Genomic DNA, 25,047 nt, shown 5'->3' on the forward strand with positions numbered 1-25,047 from the left:
CTTTAATATTTTTTGAGGGGCCTATACAGGTCTTCACGCGAATGAGAAATTTTCTCTCCCAAAATCACGTATGTCGCGCGGGACCCATCTGTCAACGGGTAATCTTCTTCTCTATATTTTTTCACCGACCCCTCTTCCTATCTCTCTCTCTCTCTCTCCTCTCCATCCCAGATCGCGAGATGAGCACCGCTGACAGTGGCTCCTCCCGAGCGACAACAGCGGTGCTCCCCTACCCACAGCCAAGGAGCTCGATTTGTGCCTGATAGAGGTCGATCTTGTAGGGTAGGAGCTCCATTCGTTGGCGGTGGAGGTCGATCTAGTGCTCATGGTGGCTAGGATCTCATCGTGGTAGGAAGGATCGACGACGGTTGCTTGTGAAACTTCACTTCCGCCAAAATTACATGGTATGCAGGGAGGGGTTGTTCCCCCTTTTTTGAGGGGTGGAGGTCTGGTTTTGAGGGGATGAGAAAAAATTTCTCACTGGAGATAGAATTGGAGGACTGTTGGAGCTTGCAAATCCTTCAAAACTACAGGTGTTTCTCATTGAGGGTGTGGATCGGGGGACTGGTGGAGATGCTCTTATATACCTAGGGCATATAGTTGGGCTGGGGCCAAATATATGGGCTGGTAGCTTATAAATATTGGACACTGTTATTCGGGCTCGTGGCCCCGCGGGAGAAAATCTAAACCTGCACCCACACCCGCCCTGATTCAGCAAAAGTGAACCCGTCCCCTCCCCCGTCGGGTCCAAAACCCACAAGGTCCTGACCCGCCCCGCCCCCACTCCCATCTTTAGAGAAGAGAAACAACAACCGGTTTTGTTTGCAAATAGGCACCTGGCAAAATTTTGATTCACAACGCTATGGTTACTTGCAATGATCTGTCAACAATATTCTCTTTCTCTTCTTTATTGAAAAATCACATTTCATTAAGTGTGTTTGGTTTGCATAACCGATGCATGCGGAATGTTCTGAACCTAAATACGGTGTTTGGTTTAAAGCACACAATCAACTCGTCCATCACCGGGTCATTCCACTAGCAGGTTAAAATCAGGGACCAACTCATTCCCTTAGAAATGTCAGACGAGTGCATCTGATCCTAGCAGGAACTCATGACGGATATGTTGACGGAGAACAGGATCGGTCCCCAAACCAAACAGCCCATTAACACTTTACACTGGAATTATGCAGGGAGCCACGGGTATGGGTCCATGGCCCGTTCCATCACTCCATCCGGTCGGATCTATTCCCAACCAGCCTAATAAGCGGAGCGGATCGCACCGTAGCCCACCCCGACATAGGACATGTCTGAATACCTTCGGATTCTAAAAATTGGGATAAAAATCCAGGATGTCTCCATGTAGGGGATTTTGGAAGGGATATAAAAAAATCCCAACGGTCTTGTTTGGATACCCCCGTATCTATCTCAATAATCCACATGTGTTGGTGTGCCACCACTGATTTGATTGCATGCTAGTTCCACTATTCCTTATTTTCTCTTCATTCAATAATTTATTTGTAACTTGCATGTTGTAGGTCTGCGTAACTATTGTTTCAATGCCATTTACTTATTTATTATTCTTGTAGCCACCTGTTCATATCAGCGCTCTTATGTTTTTACTTATTGTAGGGCAGCAGTATGTATAATTGATGAACTAGATAGTGAACAACAGGAATGATCGGTCCTATGCAGCTGTGCTCCTTATGCTTCTAATTTGGTTTGATTCAAAGTCTTGATACCTTGATCATCTGTCATACTAATTCTTTGCATTATTAAAGTCCAGGAGATGTCTATTTGAAGAATTTGGAGATGTTTGATGGTATGGAGAATGGAAGATTTTTGTTTTGTTATATTGTTATAAAGCATGTGACAACCATGTGATGTAACACATTCATTTTCATGTCGGTTTGCTTGTAGTTGGTGTCAATCGATGCGATGTTCGAGATAAAAAAAATGGTTGAGGGTATTTTTGAGAAAACAAGGCTCCAGATAGTTATAGTCTCAACGTAGAATCTAGGATCCAAACAGATAGAGATTATTTTTTATCTAGAATCTGAATTTTAGAATCCATGAATTTTAGAACACAAGGATGATTCGAGTTCGGAACGATGATATACCTGACCGTCTAGGGATAGCATCAATTGAAGAAAAGTTTGTCCAACGTCGGTTAAGGTGGTTTGGCCATATCCAAAGGAGACCTTCAGAAGCACCAGTGCATTGTGGAGTTCTAAGTCAAGATATCAATGTGAGAAGAGGTAGAGGAAGACCGAAGCTGACATGGACGGAGGCAATTAAAAGAGATTTAAAGGGTTGGGATACACCTAGAGATCTTTATTTGGATAGGAGTGCTTGGAAAACAGCTATTGACATGCCTAAACCATGACTAGGGGCTCATGTTGGGTTTCAACTCTAGCCTACCCCAACTTGCTTGGGACTAAAAGGCTTTGTTGTTGTTATTGTTATATTCAGGATCTAGATTTCAAGAATCCAGGTGGGATTCAAACGCTACCATAGTTGCCCCAACCCTAGCCCCTCCCGAGTCTCGCACAGCACTGAGCGCTGTGCAACTAGAGGAGCGAGCACTGCTGCTTGCGAGTCGATGGCGAAGAGCCTCAACGGAAGCCGGCGTCCACACCTCGAGTTATTCCTCCAGTGAGTCACCTTCCGGCCTTCCCCATTCTCGGTCTACTCTGTTTCCTTTCTTGTTCCCCCAATGCCTCTTCCTGTTAAATCATTGAATGGGGATCTACACTAGCACTATAGATGACACTATGTGCAAGCTATAGTTCCAGCAGCTAGGAAGGGGGTTACCACACAATGTGATGGCTACTGTGGTTTTCGGTTTGAAGTTCACCTTTGTCTCAGCTTGGTGGGAAGGATCTGGTCATGATGCCACTATTCTAGCAGATGCATTGGTGAGGGATGATGGTTCAAGGGTGTCACCGGTTAAGAGTAGCTAGCTAAGTAAAATAAAAGTAATAGTAGCCAAGTAGGTGTAACATGTGTGTGTGAATGATGTGATGACTTGTAATAATTGGTATTTTTTATATGATGATAATTGGTATTGCTACTATGGGTTGTATCAATTAGTGGCTTGTAATAACAAGTCATTAATTTGTGATAGTTGGTACTGCTAGTATGGAATTGAACTGCTATTATATGCACTGATTTATTTATGTCATGTGCTACTTATGCTAGCCATGGCAGCGAAGAACAAAAAGCCACCAAAGATAAAAAGGACTAGTACAAGGTACATCAAGTCAATTTTATGGGCAAATCAACAGCTATCATATGCCGCAAGGTTGGAGACTTAATCCCATGCCCACTGGTGGGGCTCAAAAACTAGCTTCTTCTGAGACATGATACTAGTGTACTCGACTCTATTAGAAGACTTGATAGAACCATATCAGTCAATTAAAATAACTAGGAAACACTTGTTTGCAACTTACTTCGTGCTAAACTTGACGAAGTAAAGAAGACAGACACTCTCAATTATCTAGATCAAACTTGATATTTCGATAATTACAAGGAGGAAATAGATGAGTTGTGCTGTGTTTTAGCAGCATACGCAAAGTTCACTAGGTTTGTTTCTATTGATCAAATCTTCTTTTCTAATTTTCACTTTTTAAATGTTTCTAATCTTTTTCAATCTTAATCTATTATAGTTGGATAATTATAAGGAGGAAATAGATGAGGTGCGCTGCGTTTTAGCAGCATACCTAAAGTTCACTAGGTTTGTTTCTATTGAGCAAATCTTCTTTTCTAATTTTCACTTTTTAAATGTTTCTAATCTTTTTCAATCTTAATCTATTATAGTTAGATAATTATAAGGAGAAAAATAATGAATTGTGCTGCGTTTTAGTAGCATACCCAAAGTTTAATAGGTTTGTTTCTATTGATTAAATCTTCTTTTCTAATTTTCACTTTTTAAATGTTTCTAATCTTTTTCAATCTTAATCTATTGTAGTTGTTGGTTTAGCAACCAAACATAGAGAGAGGGAGTGAAGAATGAGAAGGAAATGTTTCTAATCTTTTCAATATTAATCATAGTTTTGTTGGTTTAGCAACCAAACATAGAGAGAGGGAGTGGATAATGACAAGGAGAGCCGAATGAACATAGAGAGAGGGAGTGGAGAATTAGAAGGAGAGCCGAATGAGTGAGGGTTAGCTCCCTCTCCACCTTGCCCCCTCTCCCCTTTTATAGATGAAGTGGGAGGGGAGATTTTCACCATTCCCCTAGTGGGGTTTGTGTTTTACATTAGAGCCTCTAGGGGCTACAAATGGACCCTAAACCTTACCCTACAAGCCCATAAGCTATGTAATTGGGCCCCGGAAACATCAATGAGGTCCTAACATATTGTACACCCCCAACAGTATCTCCTAAGCTATTTGGTTTTGATCGAAGGTACAAGACCCAATAGTTGAATACAATTAACACTACTAGAAATATCCACTTCTATGACAAAAATCTTAACGACAAATCCAAAATTGTCAGAGAAGATAGCTTTTTATGATGACTATTTATGTTTTGTCATAGATCAGTGGTGACGATCCTCCAACCCTCCCTATCTATGACGAAATCAGACATCATCACACATAAACGTCATAGAACATAACAAGGTTCATCACAAAAAAAAAAACTCGCGTGACTGTTCCTGCTCATCTGTGAGGGGCTTCTTTAGAACTGTGACAACCAAGGCTTCATCATTGAACTAATTACACATCTATGACAAAGTTTTAGATCTATAACAAATGACACTTCATCATAAATCTCCACATGGTCCTTTGTCCATCCGACGTGTACCTATGGGACCTGCAGTTACTCATCCGTGATGCTTCCAATTCTTCATAAAGTCTTCGCTCGGTCCTTTCTCCATCCGATGTGTACCTATGGGACCCTTCTTCATCCGATGTGTACCTGTGGGACCTGCAGTTACTCATCCGTTATGCTTGCACTTCATCATAAAAGTCTCCGCTCGGTCCTTTCTCCATCCGACGTGTACCTATGGGACCCTTCTCCATCTGACTTGTGGGACCCAATGGCTTATGTGTCAGGTGTACCTGTGGGACCTTTCTCCATCTCCATCTGACATGTGGGACCTGACGGCTTGCGTGTCACTTGTACCATGTGTGTCGTCGGGTTAATTTCTCAAAAAAGGTCTGATACCTGGAAGTCAAACCCGGGATCTGGACCAACGAATGGAACGTCTTTACCATTGCACTAGACACCTAGCTATGCTGATATCTCTTTGGAGTCGCTATAGTATCCTATTGGCTGTGTGGATGACCTACAGGTTGACCTAAATTGGATATCCCCTACAAGTGAAAACAAATATGTGTCCGCTGGCTTTGCGGCGATGGAGGTGGAGGATCCTCAGTCTGCTGTGGTGGCTCAGGCATCCTTTTGGTGGCGTGGCGGGGCTCTCTCGGTGGAGCATGGCCGCATTGGTGTCCGCGTGATTAGTTGTGTGCCATGGCAGAGGTAGTTTGTAGCCGAGCAGTGCCAGTTCATAGAACAAAGGTATGAGTACCTTCTTCTATGATTATAGGACTGTATTTTCTATACACGATAAAGTAAAGTACACATAAAGAAAGGCTATTCTGTACGAATTTCAATTGAAGTCAATGCTTTTGTCACACAAAAATAGAAACCAGAATGTTCCACAGTATTATGATATGAATAAATGCATAGATTAGTGCTCTCGAACACTGTATGCTTTGTTCTAATGCTAGTTTTGCCATTGTCCACCCAGTAGTCTAAAGTCTAATGGAATTTGTATACCTTTGCTACAATGGATGGACAGAACCTAGATTACTAATGGGGTACCATTCTTGGATACGTTCACCACAGGAGTTGGAGAGTTCATTGAGTGGGTTAAATAAAGATACACGGTGCAAAATATCTCATGCCCGTGTCGACAATGTCTTAACCAAGTGGATCTGACTTGGCAGGACCTGCACGGCCACTTATATGTACACAAAATGTCACCCACATACAGCAAATGGATTCATCATGGGGAAGAACCTTTAGGTACTGACATTATAGAGCCATCAGATATGCATGGATCTCATTATGATGGTTGGATTGTAGAGGAGGAGGCACAGGAGGACGACGACAATAACATATTCTCAAATTTTGATGATTTAGTTAGAAACCTGTTCGCATCTGAAGAGCAGTCTGGAAGAGAGGCAAAGTTTAAAAGAGTGTTGGCTGATTTGAAGCAATCAGTTTCTTCTAGATCTATCTACTCAAGATTATCCTTCCTTGTCAGGTTGCTCTATATCAAGTCCCACTATTGAGTTAGCAACAATTATTTTGATGCACTATTGGTGTTGCTGTCAGATGCATTCCCTAGGAGCAACGTATCAAAATCATGTGAGGAGGCACGCAAATATATTCAAAAATTGAGACTTGGTTATGAAAGTATCCATGTGTGCAAGAACAACTGTGTGTTGTTTCGAGGTGATCGTGAGTCAATAGAAGTGTGCCCAAAATGCAAAGAGTCTAGATGGGAGGATGTGGATGGTAGCAGGCAGGTTCCTCATAAGGTTTTGAGGCATTTTTCACTAATACCGAGGTTGTAGAGGATCTTTGTTTCACAAGGAACCTAAAGTGGGAGGATCTACTGAAGCCATTGCCATAAAAAAAGAAAAGTAGGAGGAGCCTAAAATGGCACCATCATTTTGAAGTTGTAATATTACAATAGTTAATATGTTACCTATGCATTGTGCTTATGTAATCTCTATCAGCAGTAGGCAGATTAAGACTTATGCACTACTTGTTATGAAATAATCTCTTGGTTCTGCAATTTAAGTCCTCTTGCATAATCTATAACCTAATGTTTACTCCTTGGCTTTCGCAGGAAGCTATGGAAAATATACTAGCAGAACCTGTTGTTGATGTTGTTTCCAAGGTCCTCTCCTAGGCTAGCTACAACACCTTTTCTTTGAAGAATACTGGTATCAGGACAAGCTGCTCCAGACTTTGGGAACGACTTGCTGCTCAACAGGAAAATTCAGCTGGCCTCGCCGAATAAGTGGATCAACTGAAGAGGATGGCAGAAAACACTGATAGGGAGTTTGAGGAGTTCAAGAAATAGCAACAGGAGAAGAACAATAAGTTTCATGAGCATATCAGGGTCTTAAGCGCTGGTAACTCTCAATCTTGTCAATGGAGTGAACATGTGGTTTGTTTGCTATTTTGATGTGAACTTGTGTGGCGGCTTGATATGTGAATTCTATTAGTAGTTTGCTGCTAAGCTGAACTAGGGGTGGATATGGGCCTTGGTCCACCAGGGCCATGGCCCTAGGCGTGGCCCAAAAAATCTCTTATATCCCTCTTAAATTTTCATGGCCCAAGTTTTCCACCCATGCTCGCGCATCCCAGTTTTGTCCAGCTCGACGTCGTGCCTGCCTAGGCATCCGTGTTGCTCTATGCCGGCCTTCCCTGCTGTAGTGCCGCTCATCTTTCTCCTCGAATGCCCCATCGCCTGCTGCCTCTCACTCGGCATTCTCTACTATCCAAACCCTAGCGCGTGACTCAAGTCTCCGCCGCAGCGGCGCCCAGCCAGTAGCCTGGTCGGAGTAGGATTGGATTGGAAGTGAGCCACATCAACACTAGGATTGGAGGATAGACCTCTAAGCCGGTGAGCCGGTGATGCCGTGACGGCACCTAGAGGTTGAGCCGCGTCGCCACTTCAGCAAGGTGTTGTGTCCATCCATGTATAAAAGCTGGGTTAGTGGATGGATTCATATGTAGATTAGCAGTTATATTTATGTATAAAAGTTGTGCATATGCTCTCGTCTATCCACAAATACTATAACTCTGCTGATACATCTGACATGAAGATGGCACCACTTGTATTGCTTACTGAGATGAATCAGTGTTGTACATTGCAGAATAGTTAGCTCATAAGGGTGGAACCACAAGTATGCCTTTCACTAATTTTATATTTTCATTCAGTTTTGTTGTTGATTATGCATTTTATTTGTTACTTTCGTTATCTATTGGTAAGTAAATCGGTGCTAATGATTCAAGCACTTAGATAGTGACCCTAGTCGTCAAAATTGACAAGCTCCACCACTGAGCTGAACTGTTATTATTTGATTCAGGTTCAATATAATTATGCATGTAGTCATTTTGTGTTGAAATCATTTTTTTTCTGATGTAATGATTGTTGTGCACATGGTAGATCCAGCATAGGCCACGTCATTACATAAAAATCTAACACGTGGGCAAACCAGTGAATGACATGTGTAAGAGCCAGAACAGGACACGTGAGCCAATACAAACTAAATATGTGGTACAAATCCATCCTGCCATATGGTCGAATAAAAAAAGACGCGTGGGTAGTTCAGGGGGCGACACGTGGCCCGATAAAATACTAACACGCGGACATACAACATCATGACACGTGGTCAAGTAAAATAGAGACACAGGGGGTATTGTGGTCACGCCATGTGGACCAATAAAAATATGGCACATGGTCCAATGAAGATGTGACACCTGCTCCAACTGAAATGCGACATGTGTGCCAATAAAAACCTAACAAGTAGAACAACTGGAACCCGACACGTGGTCCAGTTAGATCCTAAAACATGCAAGAACAAGAGAGGGCCACGTTGGGCAATAACAAGGTGACATGTGACCTAAACCATCTCCAATGCAACCGGCTATAACATGTACATGTGGAAAGCATCTACAACAGAAGCACCCACCAGCGTGGCTGCCCCTACCACACATGCCAAAACAGTTCTATGACGGTCAATTTTTTGTCACAGATCTAGCCACTTCTATGACGAGTTTCTAGGTTCGTCACAGAAGTTCAAGTATGACAAAGGATGGCAACAGGGCGGTTTCAGATCAGATATCTACGGGTTTGAGTTCGGGGATGATTTCTCACCCACGGTTTTCGGGTTCAGGGCTCCAAAACCTATCGGGTTTGGTTTTCCACCCATGGATATCCAATGGATATCCAAAATAAATCATTTAGAATTAAGGCTCATGTTTTATAATATGCTAATAATAACTAATTTACTTAGATTATTAAATTTATTCTAAGTTGACTCATGAAAATATTTATTATTTCTTGCCACTTGTTTATACATGTGAATATGTGTATATATATCATGCATATGTTTAGGCACGGCAGGAAATTGGGCCGGTACGATGCGGCCCAATAATTCTTAGCCATTGGGTGATTCAGGGGATCTCGTAGCCATCGGATGAGAGTATATGATGACCAAAACCCTAACTCCCAATTCCCAGATCACTCCCCATAGCCTCCTGCATGTGGCCATCATCTCCTCTTCTAACCATGCTCGACTGCTCCTCCTATCCCGGCGGTCCCCATGATGGCTCCTCCTCCTCCCCGCGTACTCCCCATGGCGGCAGTGGCTCCTCCCTCCTCCTCCCATACTCCCCAAGGCAGCTCCTCCTCCTCCTCCTCCCGTACTCCCATGGTGGCTCCTCCTTCCGTATTCCCATGGTGGCTTGACAACGCGGCGACCTCGCATTGCGGCGACATGAACTACCTTCTCCCATACTCCCATGGTGGCATGGCGACCTTATCGCAGTGGCACGGTGACCTCGGCATGGTCGAGCCGCTTGACATGCAGCACCGACGCAACAGCCTCAGAGTGGGAAGCGGCAGCACGACGCCACTAGGGCTGGCACGGGCACTGCAGGCCGTCGTGCCTAGCAGCACGGCACGACACGATTCAAGCACCATAGTGTCGTGTCTGGGCTGCCGCTTGGGCACAGTGACATGATACAGCACAGCATGGAAGCACCGTCGTGCCCCATCGTGCCATGCCACATCATGCCGTGCCTCATCGTACCATTGTCGTGCCATGCCTGGGTGGCCCATTTAGACATGTATAGTGATAAGTGTGGTCCAATTATAACTTAGTCTCAACACGCAGCTCTTGTCTATACAGAGATAGCCTACATATGATTTTGCCGTTAGCTAGTCTTCGGTGTTGACATTCGCTTGAACCTCCATGACCCTATCTATGGTAGAGCCCTTGGTACCTTCCTTTCATAATTGAGCCTTCATTGAAGACATTGATGTAGTGGACGTAGGCAAAGTAGTTGAAGTAGGTGAGGTAGTTGTAGATGATCATGACATGTCTTCAAGCTTTCCCTCATAGACGCTAGGCAAGGCTTTTGTCTTCAGGCAGATTGCTTGTCCAATGTGCTCCTTGCTGGCCCCTCTTGCCTTGCGCTTGTGAGAAATTATTTTGCGTGCTTAAAGTAAATGGCATAGGTGTGATTGATATTGTAGATGGAGATCCCCCCACTCCAATTGATGATGAAGGCAAAGTCAAAGATACCGATGGCAATCCCTCCACTCCAAAATGTTGGCAAAGGTGTAGTTGATGACGTCGAAGTAGATGGCGGAGCCCCTCACCAATAGCTAGGTTGGCATGGGCAAAGTCGACGTAGCCGAAGTCGGTGGTGAAGCTGCTCACCAATATGTTTGAGAAGGTGTGGTTGATGATGTCAAAATCGGTGGTAAGGTCCTTTGCCAAAAACATTGGGTTGGTTAGTGTTTGAGAGAATTCCTTATTTGACACTGGGAAAATGAGTCGTTCCTTTCTTGGCCCTGAAATTTTCTTCGTTCCCTATTTGACACTCACTTCAACTTTCATCCCTAATTTGACACTACTGTCAAATCCGTTGGCTAACGATGTTCACTGGCAGTTAAAAAGACGTTTTTTGCCCCTAGAAAAAAGCGGCGAAGCAAATTTGAGAGGAAAAAAAAGCGGCGCCTTTTTTTGCAGCTGGGCGCATGCATCAAAGGTGGGCGCAGGTTTTTTTTCTCTCAAATTTGCTTCGCCACTTTTTTTTCTAGGGGCAAAAACATCTTTTTAATAGCCAGTTAACACCGTTAGCTAACGGATTTGACGGTAGTGTCAAATTAGGGATGAAAGTTGAAGTGAGTGTCAAATAGGGAACGAAGAAAATTTTAGGGCCAAGAAAGGAACGACTTATTTTCCTAGTGTCAAATAAGGAATTCTCTCTTAGTGTTTAGCTCATTGAAATGTCAGCGAAGGTGTAGTCGCTAATGGCAAAGTCGATGGCAAAACTCATTGCCGAGATGTTGGCATAAGCGGTGTCATGTTGGCCAGAGTCGGTGGCAAAGCCTATCACTGATGTGTTGGCAAAGGTGTGGATGATGACATTGAGGTAGGTGGCGAAGCCCCTCGCCGATGTGTAGGTGTAGGCATAGTTGATGACACTGAGGTAGGTGGTGAAGCCCCTCAGTTTTTGTTTTGCTTTGGTGTCGACCTCCATACCTTTTGGGCAAGGGGGAGAGAACAACGAAATGAGCCCCTCGACACTTTTAGACTACTTTGGCGCCAGCCCCAATACCTTTTTGGGCAAGGGGGTGAGTAGCAGCAAAATGAGCCCCTTGGCACTTTTAGATTACTTTGGCGCTGGCCCCCAAACATTTTGAGGAGTGGGGCGAAAGTCGCAGAATGAGCCCCTCAACGTTTTTAGATTATTTTGGCGCAAACCAACATACCTTTTGAGGCGAGGGGGCTAGAAGCGGCAAAATGAGCCCTTTGACGCTTTTAGATTACTATGGCGCCAATCCCCAAATCTTTTGAGGCGATAGGGCGAAGAGTCACAAAACAAGCTCCTCGATGATTTTGGACTAGTTTGGCACCGACCCCCAACCATTTGAGGTGAACGTGCTAGAAGCGGCGAGATGAGCCCTCGACGCTTTTAGGTTAGATTGGAGCCAATTTGTAGTTGATATTGTCAATGGTGAAACCCTTTGCCGGGGCATTTGAAAGGTCCTAAATGGCTAGAGGGGGTGAATAGCCTATAAAAATTTCTACAAATACACTAGAGCAAGAGGTTAGTACACTAAATGGCAAAATGCAATTTTGCTCTAGCTCTACAAAGGTTGCAAGCCACCTATCAAACAATTCTAGTTGCTATGATTACTAGGCACAAACAATGGCTGTCACCCATCACTAAGAGCTCTCAACAAGTCTACACTAAAGAGCTCCACTAGGTGATACTAAACTAGCAAGCAAAAGCTCTCAAAACTAGTTACACTAAAGAGCTTGTTACAACCACTTTGTAAGTAAGTAAAGAATGAGTGGGATGTTTATACCGCCATGTAGAGGGATAAATCAATCACAATATGATCACCAATACAATCACCGGGAGATGCTAATGGCAAGAGACAAGCGATTTTTCTCCCGAGGTTCACATGCTTGCCGGCACGCTAGTCCCTGTTGTGTCGACCAACACTTGGTGGTTCCGTGGCTAAGTGGTGTTGCACGAACCTCGTCCACACAATTGGACACCGCAAGAACCTACCTACAAGTGAGGTAGCTCAATGATATAAGCAATTTACTAGAGTTTCCTTTGACGCTCCACCAGGGAAGGCCCAAGACCCCTGACAAGCAACCAATCGAGGCCGGAGACAATCACTAACTCTGCTCAACGATCCTCCAATCACCGGGCCATCTAGGTGTCGGCAAACACCAAGAGTAACGAGCTCACAACCAGCCCAAATCACCCAACTAGTGCCACAAGTTGATGCAACTCAATGCAATGCACTAGAGGCTCTCCAATCTCACTGAAGATGATGAAATCAAGTGAACAAGTGAGTGGAGTGTGTTGCTCAGCTTCCAAAGGGTGTGCACAAGTGTATGAGGTGCCAAGAGAGTGACCAAGGCTGGCCACACTCTCTATTTATAGACACACAAGCAAATAGAGCCATTATACCCCTTGGAGCTGTCTGCGCGGGGGCACCGAACATGGCAGTGCCCCAACGGTCACTTCCCAATGGCTAGAAAACTAGCCGTTGGTCACTGTTGATGGTAGTTAACAACCATCATAAACCATCAATAAAACATGTATAAGGGCACAATTGTGATCATCAACAAAGGTCTAGGGGTTTAAACTAACAAATTCCATGAGTTTTGGTGAATTTGTATTTTCTACAGGGTTTATCTAGAAAACCGTCAAGGTGGACCTACATGTCAGAATTAATCATGCTTATCCGCCGTGAAACGAGCACCATAAGGTTCTAGAGGACTCTAGAGGACACCATACCAAAGAGGGAGCCAAGGGGCTGCCTGGTGGGGTCGGCCGGCCCCACCTGCAGGCCACCCGGCCCCTAGGGCCACCCGTCAGCCTCCACTTCGTTATGTCGGTTCTCCACTACCTCCTAGGTTACATCTACACCGTTCTTTAAGTTGGTTTGATCCCAGGGCTCATGATGGATGCTCTAGCCTATATAAATAGCCATGTACCCCCCCCTCAGCAGATCCCTGAAACCCTAATTTATATCTTCAGGATCAGAGCCAGCAATCAATAGAAGATTAGTCCTCCATAGGATCTAGTCTTATAAATAGAATAGTAAGATAGAGAGTGAGGGAAGAATTTGGAGGACGTGCCGGCCTGTTGGTGCTCACTCTACGGCTTGTACCTTGGTGGATCCAAGTTCTACTTGAGCTTGCCTTCGAGATCTCTCTGTAATCAACTTCTGATTCGAGTAAGCATCTTGTTTATATTGTTCATCAAGATCATGACTCTCTTTTGAGTGCTTTAATCTATAGACACTCTAGGTTAAAGTATTAATCGTAAGTGTAAGCACAGTGCTTAGACTTGGGTTAATCGTGGATGCCCTCTACATTTCGAAAGGTGGTAGATCACGTGTGTGACATAAGTTCTATATAGCTTGTACTATATAGCTTTGTTGATCCTTTGTAGTGCACCTCCCGTCTGTAGGCGCAAGTAGGACATGGTTACGAAGGAAAGCATCCTCTGCTGGTCTCTTTCGTTAGTAATGTCCCTAGTTGAATAGTAGAAGATATAGCTTATCCAAGTCAGAACTAGAGACCTTAGTTTTTCTCTCTACGCTCCTATTTATCCTAACCTTGTTGCTACCCCTAATTAAGTTAGACCATAGTTAGTCTCACACGTTTCCCTATGGATATGATGCTTGGAATACCTCCGGTTGAAAGCTACAGCGGTATCCATGTGCTTGCGGATTTATCTGTGTGCGTTAATAAATACCAACAGTCACCGGACATGGCATGGCGATGGCACCGCCCTAGGGGTGGCGGTGACCATCCCAGCCAAGTTCCCAAAACTGGCCCTCTCTGGAAAAATCGGGTGGTGCACCGCCATCACCATGGCGGTGACCTCACTTGATTGCGCCCGTCTCTGGAGGAAAACGGTGGTGGCACCGGACACCAAGTGGCGGTGACCAGGTGGTGCACCGCCACGCCCGAGGCAGTGTACATCGGCGTGTCCGGTGACCACCCCAAACCAGCCACTCTTGGCCCTTCTTTGCCGAGCCCAGGTGGGCACCACCCTAGGGGTGGCGGTGCCACCGGATAGGGGTGGTGGTGCCACCCAGGCACCTCCATAAGCTCACCATGTTGCAAACTTTTGCATGATTCGATCCATGTCAACTCGAGCTACTCCCCGCAAGCAATTCTAACTCTCAAAGTGTTTTCTCAAAACATGTTAGAGCCAAGTTAGCATTTCTCAAAACATTTTTGATAAATATTTTTGCTTCCTTTCTGATGTGCACTAGGCCTAAATGCAATGCATGAAGTACAACACCTAGTGGCACTAGATGGCTGAATTGTCTAGTTAAGAACCGCTCTTAATAGTACGACCATCTACCCTAAATGTGATCACACTCTCTATAGTGTCTTGATCACCAAAACAAAACCCCTATTTATACATGTGCCTTGAACTCCATAGGATTTTGTTTCTCTTTCTTCTTTTCCAAGTTGAGCACTTGATCATCATCACATGTGGATATCTCATCATTTCATGTGATCATCACCATCTCTTGAGTGCCACAATTCTCCACACTTGGATTGCACCAACCTAGCTCATATCACAACTCATGACAAAGGTTAGTGCATAGGTTTCATCAATTATCCAAAACCAAACTAGGGCTTTCAATCTCTCACTTTTTGGTAATTGATGACAACCTTTTTGCAAAGATATTCAATGAAAACTTTTTGGATTCATGTTGCTTCCCCAAGCATATTACCATGTGTAAAGGTTATGGACAAGTTTCATCAACCCAATTTGGTAGTATTAGCTCCCCCTGCATATGTGCTAAGAGTTTGGATTTGAAAGCTTGCACATAAGCATGGATTGTAAGTTTGGGAGAGTAATAGCTACCAAATGATACTAAGGTGTAAAGAATGGACCTTTGAAGCGTGATACCTATCGGAGTTGCCATTTGAACACCATCCTTAGCACCATGGTTTGCTAGATATCAGTTGAAAGCAAAAGACACTAGATACCTCATGAGATCAACATTAGAAACAAGGTTCTAGTACCACTTGTAAAACCAATTCAAGTGTCTAGCTATCCTATGCATGCTAGTTTTCATTACATCAATCATTTTCTATAATCTATCATACACCACACAAGCATGGATATGGAATTTAAAACTTATGCCATGCAAGCAAACATATGTAATGCACATACAAATGCAACATACAAGTTTATGAGCTTGCTCCCCCTACTTGTGTGCTTCAAGTTTCAATTGATCCCCTTCATTTCTCCTATCTTATCTTTGTGTTACTTCTCCCCCTTTTGCAATATGTTTGGGAATTTCTCTCCCCCTTTGTCATCGATGACCACAAAAGGTGATCTCAAATTTTAGATAGGTTATGTGAAACCATGTGAAGTGAGGATCATTTTCCCAAATTTGGTTCAATCTAGATTACTTGCAAAAGATATTTAACTTGGTTTGATCCAAGGACAAGCTTATTCACACCTCCAAATAAGGGTTATCTTGTACCATGTTGAGTTAAACACTTATAGCTCGTTTTTTAGATTAAACACTAGGTTCACAAGCCCACAAACTATGTCATATGCCACCACTAGATCATTTCAAGCATACAAGCAATAGTGGTACCATACAAGCATCAAATTCATTTGATTTCCATGAATGATCCTAAGACATGTGAGGAATGACTAGATACACTAAACAAGTCCTTAGCAATGGATGAATGACATGTCAATCAATTTTACCTTGCTTTGCTCGAAGGAGAGGCATGTCATATAATGGGGGTGCATCAACACATATTTGAGAAGTCAAGTATGCTCAATTCATTCCTTAGCTTGCAAAACCTCTTCTCATCAAGTGGCTTGGTGAATATATCAGCAAGTTGATCATCAGTGCCCACACTCTCAATGCAAATGTCCCATTTTTGTTGGTGATCTCTTATGAAATGATGGCGGACATCTATGTGCTTTGTTCTTGAATGTTGAACCGGGTTGTTGGTGAGCTTCACGACACTTTCATTGTCACATAGTGTAACACCCTAAAAATTTGACCTAGTTTTAAAAATCACTAAAAATTTGAACTTTTTAAAATTTGCGTAGGAAATAATATATATAGCCAACCTAAACAATTTTTACAAATAAAATAACACAAGAACATAAAATTTTTTGTGTGTAACTTTGTGTGCGAATGTTTGCTTGGCTTGTTGAACTTATGGTGGCACCCTTTTACACATCCATGCATTTAAATTCAAATTTGAAATCATTTAAACATATGCATATAGGAATAGGAAATAGAAAATAGGAAAAGCCACTTGGGCTCATTTCCTCCCCCTTCCTCCTTTTCGGCTCACAGCAGCCCAATACCTCCCTTCCCTTCTCCCCTCCTCCTCCTGTGTGAGCCGGCCCAGTAGCACCGCAGTGGCCACGGCCCAGCGTCTGGCCAAGCTTGCCTCCCCCTCGCTCTCTCTCGCCCTCTCGCTGATGGACGGGCCCTACCCATTAGCTCCATCGTCCACATCTGAGCCGGTAACCGTACGTGGCACAACCATGACGTCAATGCCTGCCAGCGCCACCCCGGTGCCAGTAGGCATCAACGGTGACACGGCAACACGGTCGGACCCATAGCGCCCTCCTTTTCCCCTCTCCCCTCACTGTGCACGCATCAATGGTCGGCGCCATGGTTGTCACCGTGCAGAGCCATCGGAGTAGCCGCCAAGGCAGCTTCGGTGTGTGCTCGAGCAAGCGCTAGCCATGGCGATGTGACCTGATGAGGTCAACCATGTGGCCAAGTGGTGGATAAGCATGGCCATGAGAAATATCTCGCCACCGGGACACTGGCCTAGCCAGCCTATAAATAGGCTTGATCGGCGATGCTCTCGCCTCGCCCTCTCCACCACCAACTTCATCGAGGGCGAGAACACCCCATCTCCCCCTCCTCTTCCCCTTTCCCCTCCTATTTCCCCTCTTTTTCCACTTCTTCCCTTTCTAGAGTTCGCCGGTGCCATCAGTGCTGCCCTTTCCTTCCTTCTTCTCCGCTGCGTCTCTGGCCAATTGGAGTGACCGGCGAGTCTATGAGCTTCCCTTCTTTCTTTTGCTGTAGTTGCTAGGCAGTATAGGTCTCTATGTAGCACTGCCCGCATGAGCCCTGCTCCACCAAGCCGCCATGGCCGTCGGCTATCACCGACGAGGATGCCCCAGGACACACCGTCACCCCCACTGCACTTCTCACGCACCCGCACATGCGTTCACGTGGATAGTTGAGTAGATTAGGGCCTCTAGGGCCTAGTCTAGTGCACTACGCCGCCATGACCTCTTTGTTGAGCCGCTGCCACCGCCATGGGCACCCGCTGCCGACGGCGACCCCACCACCAGCTGCGGCATGACCCAGTAGACCCTGTCCACCCCTCATCCACCACTCTCAAGGACTAACGCCACTGACGTAAGCCGCTCCGGTGAGCCCCGCTCCTCCCCCCTATTTTGATGCCAGCACGGTCGCCTTCGTCTGCCACCGTCCCCCTCTCTCCCCCTTCTCTATCCTCGCCAGGTGGGACCGGAAGGAAACAGCGTCGATGTTCCCCTCCGTCCTTGTCCGTCTCCCCTCTCTCTCCCTTTCCCTCACTGACATACGGGCCCATGGCCTTAATGCCAACGCTGCCATCATTGCTGATGCAAGGAAGGGGCCCACCTATCACACACACAGTGCGGGTACATTTTAGAAAACACCGGGTACACACGGTTAGTGTACACAGAGGGTTAGAAATGCATTTTCCAAACTTAGAAAAAATCCCAGAAAATTTGTAAATAAACAAGATGCATTAAGGAAACTAACCATTTAGTTTGTACCCATTTTAATGCACTAGAAAATGCATATAAAATTCCACCTAGTTAATTAGCTATAGAATAAACTTCTAAAATTCATAACTTTTAAACCATAACTCCGTTTCGCATGAAACCATTTCTAAAATTCATCTAAAATCAAACCCTACCATATGCACCTAGTGCCACCATATAGTTCTATGTTTGCTTGTGCCTTTTCTTTTGTGGATAGCAGTAGTCTTATTGGACCGATATGTTCGATAGACGATGGTAATCGTCAGGAGGATGAAGACCTGAGTTATGTAGACGTGCTGAAAGGTGACAATGACGAAGGCAAGTCCTAGATCCCCTCCCTACCATCTTGCTTTAAACCACCATAATGCTAAAACATGACTATGAGATTATTACCTTGTAAAATGAGCTCAGTTAATGCGATATAATTAAGATAAAGGGGTATCTTGTTATTTTATGAGCTCCACACCATGACTGGATTTAGGGATAATAATGGAACTTAAAACTTGCTAAACCTAAATTAAGCCTCGACATGGGGTGGTAAACTACAGAGGTAGTTTATCATGGTAGGGATGCCTGGATAGGGTTCCTGTGGGAGATACTCGCCTTGGTCACATAAGGACCGGTTCATAGTCCCTCTCGCCTAGTGAGATATTTTCGTATAGCCATATGTCTATATGGGTAGGCTTGATCCCACACCCCATTAGATAGAAGTATAGTGTCTACTAGGAGGCTGGTGTAGGCAGTGAAATATCAGGAGCTGATACGGGGAATAGGTTTTCTTCCGTGTCTGGTTGGCGTGGATGGTTTGTGATCTTCCACGTTAAGCTTTAGGTTTTTAGGCCACGTTCGAGCCACTGTTTTGTCCATTGGTAGAGATTATATGGATGAGGTCAAATTTTGTCCACTGATCATGTATGAGGTTGCACCTATCATGTGGGGAAATTTGTACACCTCTGCAGAGTTTATTAAATCTATTCGAATAGCCACATCCTTAGAATAGGCAAATGCTAGGATGGGATACTATGATTAGCTTTACTTTTATGTGTAATGAAACTGGTAATGGAATTGATGCTAACCCAGGTACTAGTAGGAATAGTAATACTCCGCTAGGACCCAAACCATAACTATAACCACCACTACACTTCTATTTCCACCCTATGGTTGGGACTTGCTGAGTACGTATGTACTCACCCATTGTTGACTCATAGACCTCAGCACAGAAGAAGACTATGACTTCGAAGATGAAGCGTACCATGAGGATTAGGTTTCCCATAAGGAGATACGATCATAGGAATGTGACATCGAGGCTAGGGTTTTGTTCGCGCTCAAGTTGCCTGTGGAATAGGATGTCATTTCGTTGTGTTATAATCCTGCTTTAGAGACCACCAATAATGTCGTTTCATGGCCAAAGCCTTCCGCTAGCTATGTAGCCTATGACTAAGCCCCTTGGGCCACTGTTGTAGACCTTATTTTAGATATCAATAAAGCTTGGAACCTTTTATTATATATCTATGTACCATCCCTATGATTAGTGCGTATTTGTGCATGATCCTAGTGCAAATACGGATGCACCGAGGACTCTCAAATTGAGGGGCCGACACATAGCAATGGCACTTATTTGAATTTGATTATAAAGTCACTCAAAGTGGTTTTCATCCAAAGTAATTGAGCACAACAACTACCGGCTGAAATGTACTTTGCTTCAGTGGTTGAAAGTTCTACGCTATTTTACTTCTTTGATGACCAAGACATAAGTGATCTTCCCAATAGTTGACATGTGCCCGATGTGCTCTTTCTCTCAACTTTGCATCCCGCATAATCAGAGTCCGAATATCCAATCAACTCAAATCTTGCTCCTTTGGGATACCACAATCCAACATTTTGTGTATGCTTCAAGTGCCTCAATATTCTCTTGGTTGCCTTCAAATGACTTTCTCTTGGTGAGGCTTAAAATCTAGCATACATGCATACACTAAACATCACATCCCGCCTTGATGCGGTCACATAGAGTAGGCTTCCAATCATAGACCAATACATCTTTTGATCCACCATGTTACCACTTGCATCACTATCCAAGTTTTCATTTGTCCCCATTGGTGTACTAATTGACTTTGCATCATCCATTCCAAATTTCTTGAGCATGTCTTTGATGTACTTGCCTTGACTAACAAATGTACCATTCTTCAATTGCTTGATTTGAAGACCAAGGAAGTAACTAAGCTCTCTAATCATGGGCATCTCAAACTGATTAGCCATCATCTTTCTAAACTCTTCACAAAAATCTTTATTGGTTGATCCAAATATGATGTCATCAACATAGATTTGCAACACAAATAAGTCATTGCCTATCTTCTTGGTGAAGAGAGTGGTGTCAACCTTACCCATCTTGAACCCTTTAGAGAGCAACAAAATCTCATAATATCTCATACCATGCTCTAGGTGCTTGCTTCATTCCATACAATGCCTTTCTTAGCTTGTAAACATGGTTGGACTTCTTCTCATCTTCAAAACCAGGAAGTTACTCAACATACACTTCTTTATTAATGTAGCCATTGAGAAATGCACTCTTCACATCCATTTGATATAGCTTGATGTTGTGGGCACAAGCATAGGCTAACAAGATCCTAATTGCTTCTAATCCTGCAACCAGGGCATATGTTTCACCAAAGTCAAGACCTTCAACTTGAGTGTATCCTTGAGCTACTAATATTGCTTTGTTCCTTACTACTATGCCATCTTGATCTTGCTTGTTTCAAAAGACCCATCTAGTTCCAATCACATTGTGTCCCTTAGGCCTCTCAACTAACTCTCATACTTGATTTCTTGTGAAGTTGTTTAGCTCTTCATGCATAGCATTCACCCAATCAACATCCAATAAAGCTTCATCTATATTTTTAGGTTCAATGGATGACACAAATGAGAAATATTCACAAAATGATGCTAATCTTGATCTTGTTTGTACACCTCTTGAGATATCTCTAATTATAGAGTCCAAAGGATGATCTCTTGCAACATTGGTTGGTTGGAGCACTTGCACTTGATTGCTTGTATTTGATTGCTTATTTGGTTGAGATGATGAACTAGCCACTTGTTATTGATCTTGCACTTTGTCATCACTTGCACTAGCTTGATTTTGATCATGAGAACCACTAGCTTGCACATTTGAGTTAGTGAGCACTTGATCTTTGTCATCTTCAACTTCAATCACCTCTCTAGGGTTTCTATCACCAATATCCATGTTCTTCATTGCATTGACTAATTAAGTGCCTCTTACATCATCTAGATTCTAATCTTCCTCTTGGGAACCCTTGGTTTCATCAAATTCAACATCATGCACCTCCTCAAGAGTACCACTAGCCAAATTCCAAACTCTATAAGGTTTGCCACTAGTTGAGTAACCAAGTAAGAAGCCTTCATCACATTTCTTCTCAAACTTGCTCAATCTTGTGGCTTTTTCAATATGTAGCATTTGCAACCAAAAACCCAAAAGTATGCAATATTGGGCTTTCTATCATTAAGAGCTCATAAGGTGTCTTCTCTTTCAATGGATGACAATAGAGTCGGTTGCTATAGTAGCAAGCCATGTTGATTGTTTTGGCCCAAAATGAATGACTCACATTGCACTCACTCAACATTGATCTTGCCATCTCAATCAAAGTTCTATTCTTCCTCTCAACTAGGCCATTTGATTGAGGAGTATACTTGGCCAAGAATTGATGCCTAATCCCAAATTCATCACACAAATTGTCAACTCTTGTGTTCTTGAATTTACTTCCATTGTCACTTCTCACTTTCTTGATAGTTGTTTCAAACTCATTGTGAATTCTCTTGATGAATGTCTTGAAGGTTGCAAACACATTACTCTTATCAACAAGAAAGAACACCCAAGTATATCTAGTGAAATCATCCACAATCACAAATCCATATTTGTTTCCATCAATGCTAGTGTATGTGGTTGGTCTAAATAAATCCATGTGCAACAACTCAAATACCTTAGATGTACTCATCATGCTCTTCTTAGGATGTATGTTTCCAACTTGATTTCTGGCTTGACATGCACTATAAAGATTATCCTTCTCAAATATGACATCTTTCAAGCCTCTAACTAGATCATGCTTAATCAACTTGTTCAATTATTTCATTCCAACATGACCAAGCCTTCTATGCCATAACCAACCCATGCTAGACTTAGTGAACAAACATGTTGACAATTGAGCTTCACTAGCATTGAAATCAACCCAAGTATAGATTCTCATATCTAAAACCTTTGAATATCAAGTTAGAGCCATCTACACTTATGATCTCTACATTATCAACTCCAAATATGCACTTGAAACCAAGATCACAAAGTTGAGCTACCAACAATAGGTTGAAGTTCAAGCTCTCTACTAGTAGCACATTGGAGATGCTCAAGTCATTGGATATTGTAATCTTACCAAGCCCCTTGACCTTGCCTTTCCCATTGTCACGAAATGTTATACTATCAATCCCATTATCATCATTTGAGTTGATTGAATTGAACATTCTTGAATCACCAGTCATGTGTTGTGTGCACCCACTATCAAGCACCCAATGCCTTCCTCCGGCTTTATAGTTTATCTATAAAAGAAAATCAATTCTTTTTAGGTACCCAAACTTGCTTGGGTCCTTGAAGGTTAGTTACTAAGTTCTTTGGTACCCAAATAGCTTTCTTCTTTAAGCCCACAATAGGTGTACTAATGAACTTAGCCTTCACACCATTCACACCCTTGGTAAGCATGTAACAAGAATCAAAACAAATTGAGGATACATTAGCATTGTTCTTCTTCTTGTTCTTTATGCAAGATTGCTCTAAGTGCCCTACTTGCTTGCATCTATTGCAAAACCGACCATTTCTCTTCACAAAGCAAGCTTTGAGAGTAGCAAAGGCCGCCTTGCCTTTCTTGGGGGTATAGCCCAATCCCTCTTTGTTAAGAGAGAACCTTTGGCTCACTTTAGCAAGCGGGCCTCACCGCCATAGGCCTTTCCTAGGGCGTGAGTGAGCTCATTCACCTCTCTCTTGAGAGTCTCATTCTCAACCATTAGTGAGGCATCACAAGTGAAATCATCAGTAGTAGTAGAGGTAGGAGTGGTAGTGGTCGTGGATGATGAGCTACAAGAAGGGTTAGTGGGAGCAACAACAATAGGTTCATAAAATGATTCTTCAATAATGTCACATGTTATGCTCACATCACATGATACTATAACCCTTTTCTTATCTTGTTCAAGAAGCAAGGAGTGAGTATTTTCAAGCTTGGTGTGAGCTTTGCCAAGCTTCTCATGGGCTTCCACTAGCCTCTCATGAGTAGCATTGAGCTCATCAAAGGATTGCTCAAGAGTATTAAGCTTCTTTTGTAATTCTTTGCACTTCTTGCTTTTCTTGTTAATTATTGAGTCGGCTTGTTCTAGCATGTTCATTTGAGAATTCATCATCATCACTATCATTTTCACTTTCACTATCATCATTTTCACTCTCATCATATTTTACCTTGGAGCCCTTGGCCATGAAGCATGATGGAGTGTCAAATAGTGAAGGCTTGTTGTTGATAGTAATGCTTGCTAGAGCCTTCTTCTTGGATGCCTTGTCATCATCACTTGAATCATCATTGGTGGAGGCATCACTATCCCATGTGACAACATAGGATTCACCCTTCTTCTTCTTCTTCTTCTTTAAGGTCATCTTCTTCTCTTTCTTTTCTTTCTTGTTCTTCTTCTTCTCATTATCCTCATTATCCCTATTGTAGGGACAATCCGCTACAACATGATTGGGGCTCTTGCACTTGTAGCACAACCTCACATACTCCTTGTTCTTGAAGTGATCTCTTCTCTTCCATGCACCATAGCCTTTCTTCTTCATCATCTTGCCAAACTTGCGCATGAAGAGAGCTAGTGCTTCATCATCACTATCATCATGAGAGCATTCTTCATCACTTGATTCTTCCTTCTTAGCCTTGCCCTTACTCTTGTTCTTGGAGAAAGAAGTGCCAGCCTTAAATGCCACACTCTTCTTCTTGTCTTCCTCCTTCACAATTTCTTCACCATCACTATTGTATTGGTCCTCGGTCATCACATCACCAAGCACCTCATTTTGAGTGACATCCTTCAATCCACCTTTAAAGATGATAGTTCTCAATGTCTTGAATCTCTTTGGCAAACACATCAAGAATTTGTGAGAGAAGTCCTCATCCTTTACCTTCTCACCCAAACTCTTGAGATCATTGATGATGACTTGTAGCCTATAGGACATCTCCAGAATAGACTCATCATCCTTCATCTTGAAGTTTGATAGCTTGTTTTTGAGCATGTAGAGCTTGGCACTTTTTACCATTGAAGTGCCCTCATATGTTTCTTCTAGTCTCACCCAAACTTGACTTGCCTTATCAAGATCTTTGATTTGCTCAAACACCTTTGAATCAATGCCATTGTATATTGTGTTGAGTGCCATAGTATTGCATTGCTTGTTGATCTTGTCATTGTCGATGAGATTGGTAGGGTCAATGATCACAAACTTATTCTCTACCACATCCCACACCTTGTCATTGATTGAACCAAGGTACATCTCCATCTTTCTCTTCTAATAATCAAAAGATGCACCATCAAAGAACGGTGGTTTACCCCTAACAAGGTTGAACACAATTTGAGCCATATTTTGCACCAAAGGTTGTTAAGCCTTGAAACAAACAGTGACCATGGCTTTGATACCACTTGAAAGTTCTTAAATGGCTAGAGGGGGTGAATAGCCTATAAAAATTTTTACAAATACACTAGAGCAAGATGTTAGTACACTAAATGGAAAAATACAATTTTGCTCTAGCTCTATAAGGGTTGCAAGCCACCTATCAAACAATTCTAGTTGCTATGATTACTAGGCACAAACAATGGCTATGCCACTACTCACTAAGAGC

The 25,047-nt window shown here is 43.2% G+C and overlaps 1 protein-coding gene across 1 annotated transcript; it reads right to left on the reverse strand.

The window, feature by feature from the left end:
* Positions 1 to 23,525: 23,525 nt before the first annotated feature.
* Positions 23,526 to 24,707, reverse strand: LOC136510400 (uncharacterized). The gene has a single exon (XM_066504862.1). It carries the CDS (start codon positions 24,705 to 24,707, stop codon positions 23,526 to 23,528), a length of 1,182 nt encoding a protein of 393 aa, XP_066360959.1.
* Positions 24,708 to 25,047: the final 340 nt, after the last annotated feature.

Source organism: Miscanthus floridulus, chromosome 16 (genome assembly GCF_019320115.1).
Source record: "Miscanthus floridulus cultivar M001 chromosome 16, ASM1932011v1, whole genome shotgun sequence".
NCBI classification, from domain to species: Eukaryota; Viridiplantae; Streptophyta; class Magnoliopsida; order Poales; family Poaceae; genus Miscanthus; species Miscanthus floridulus.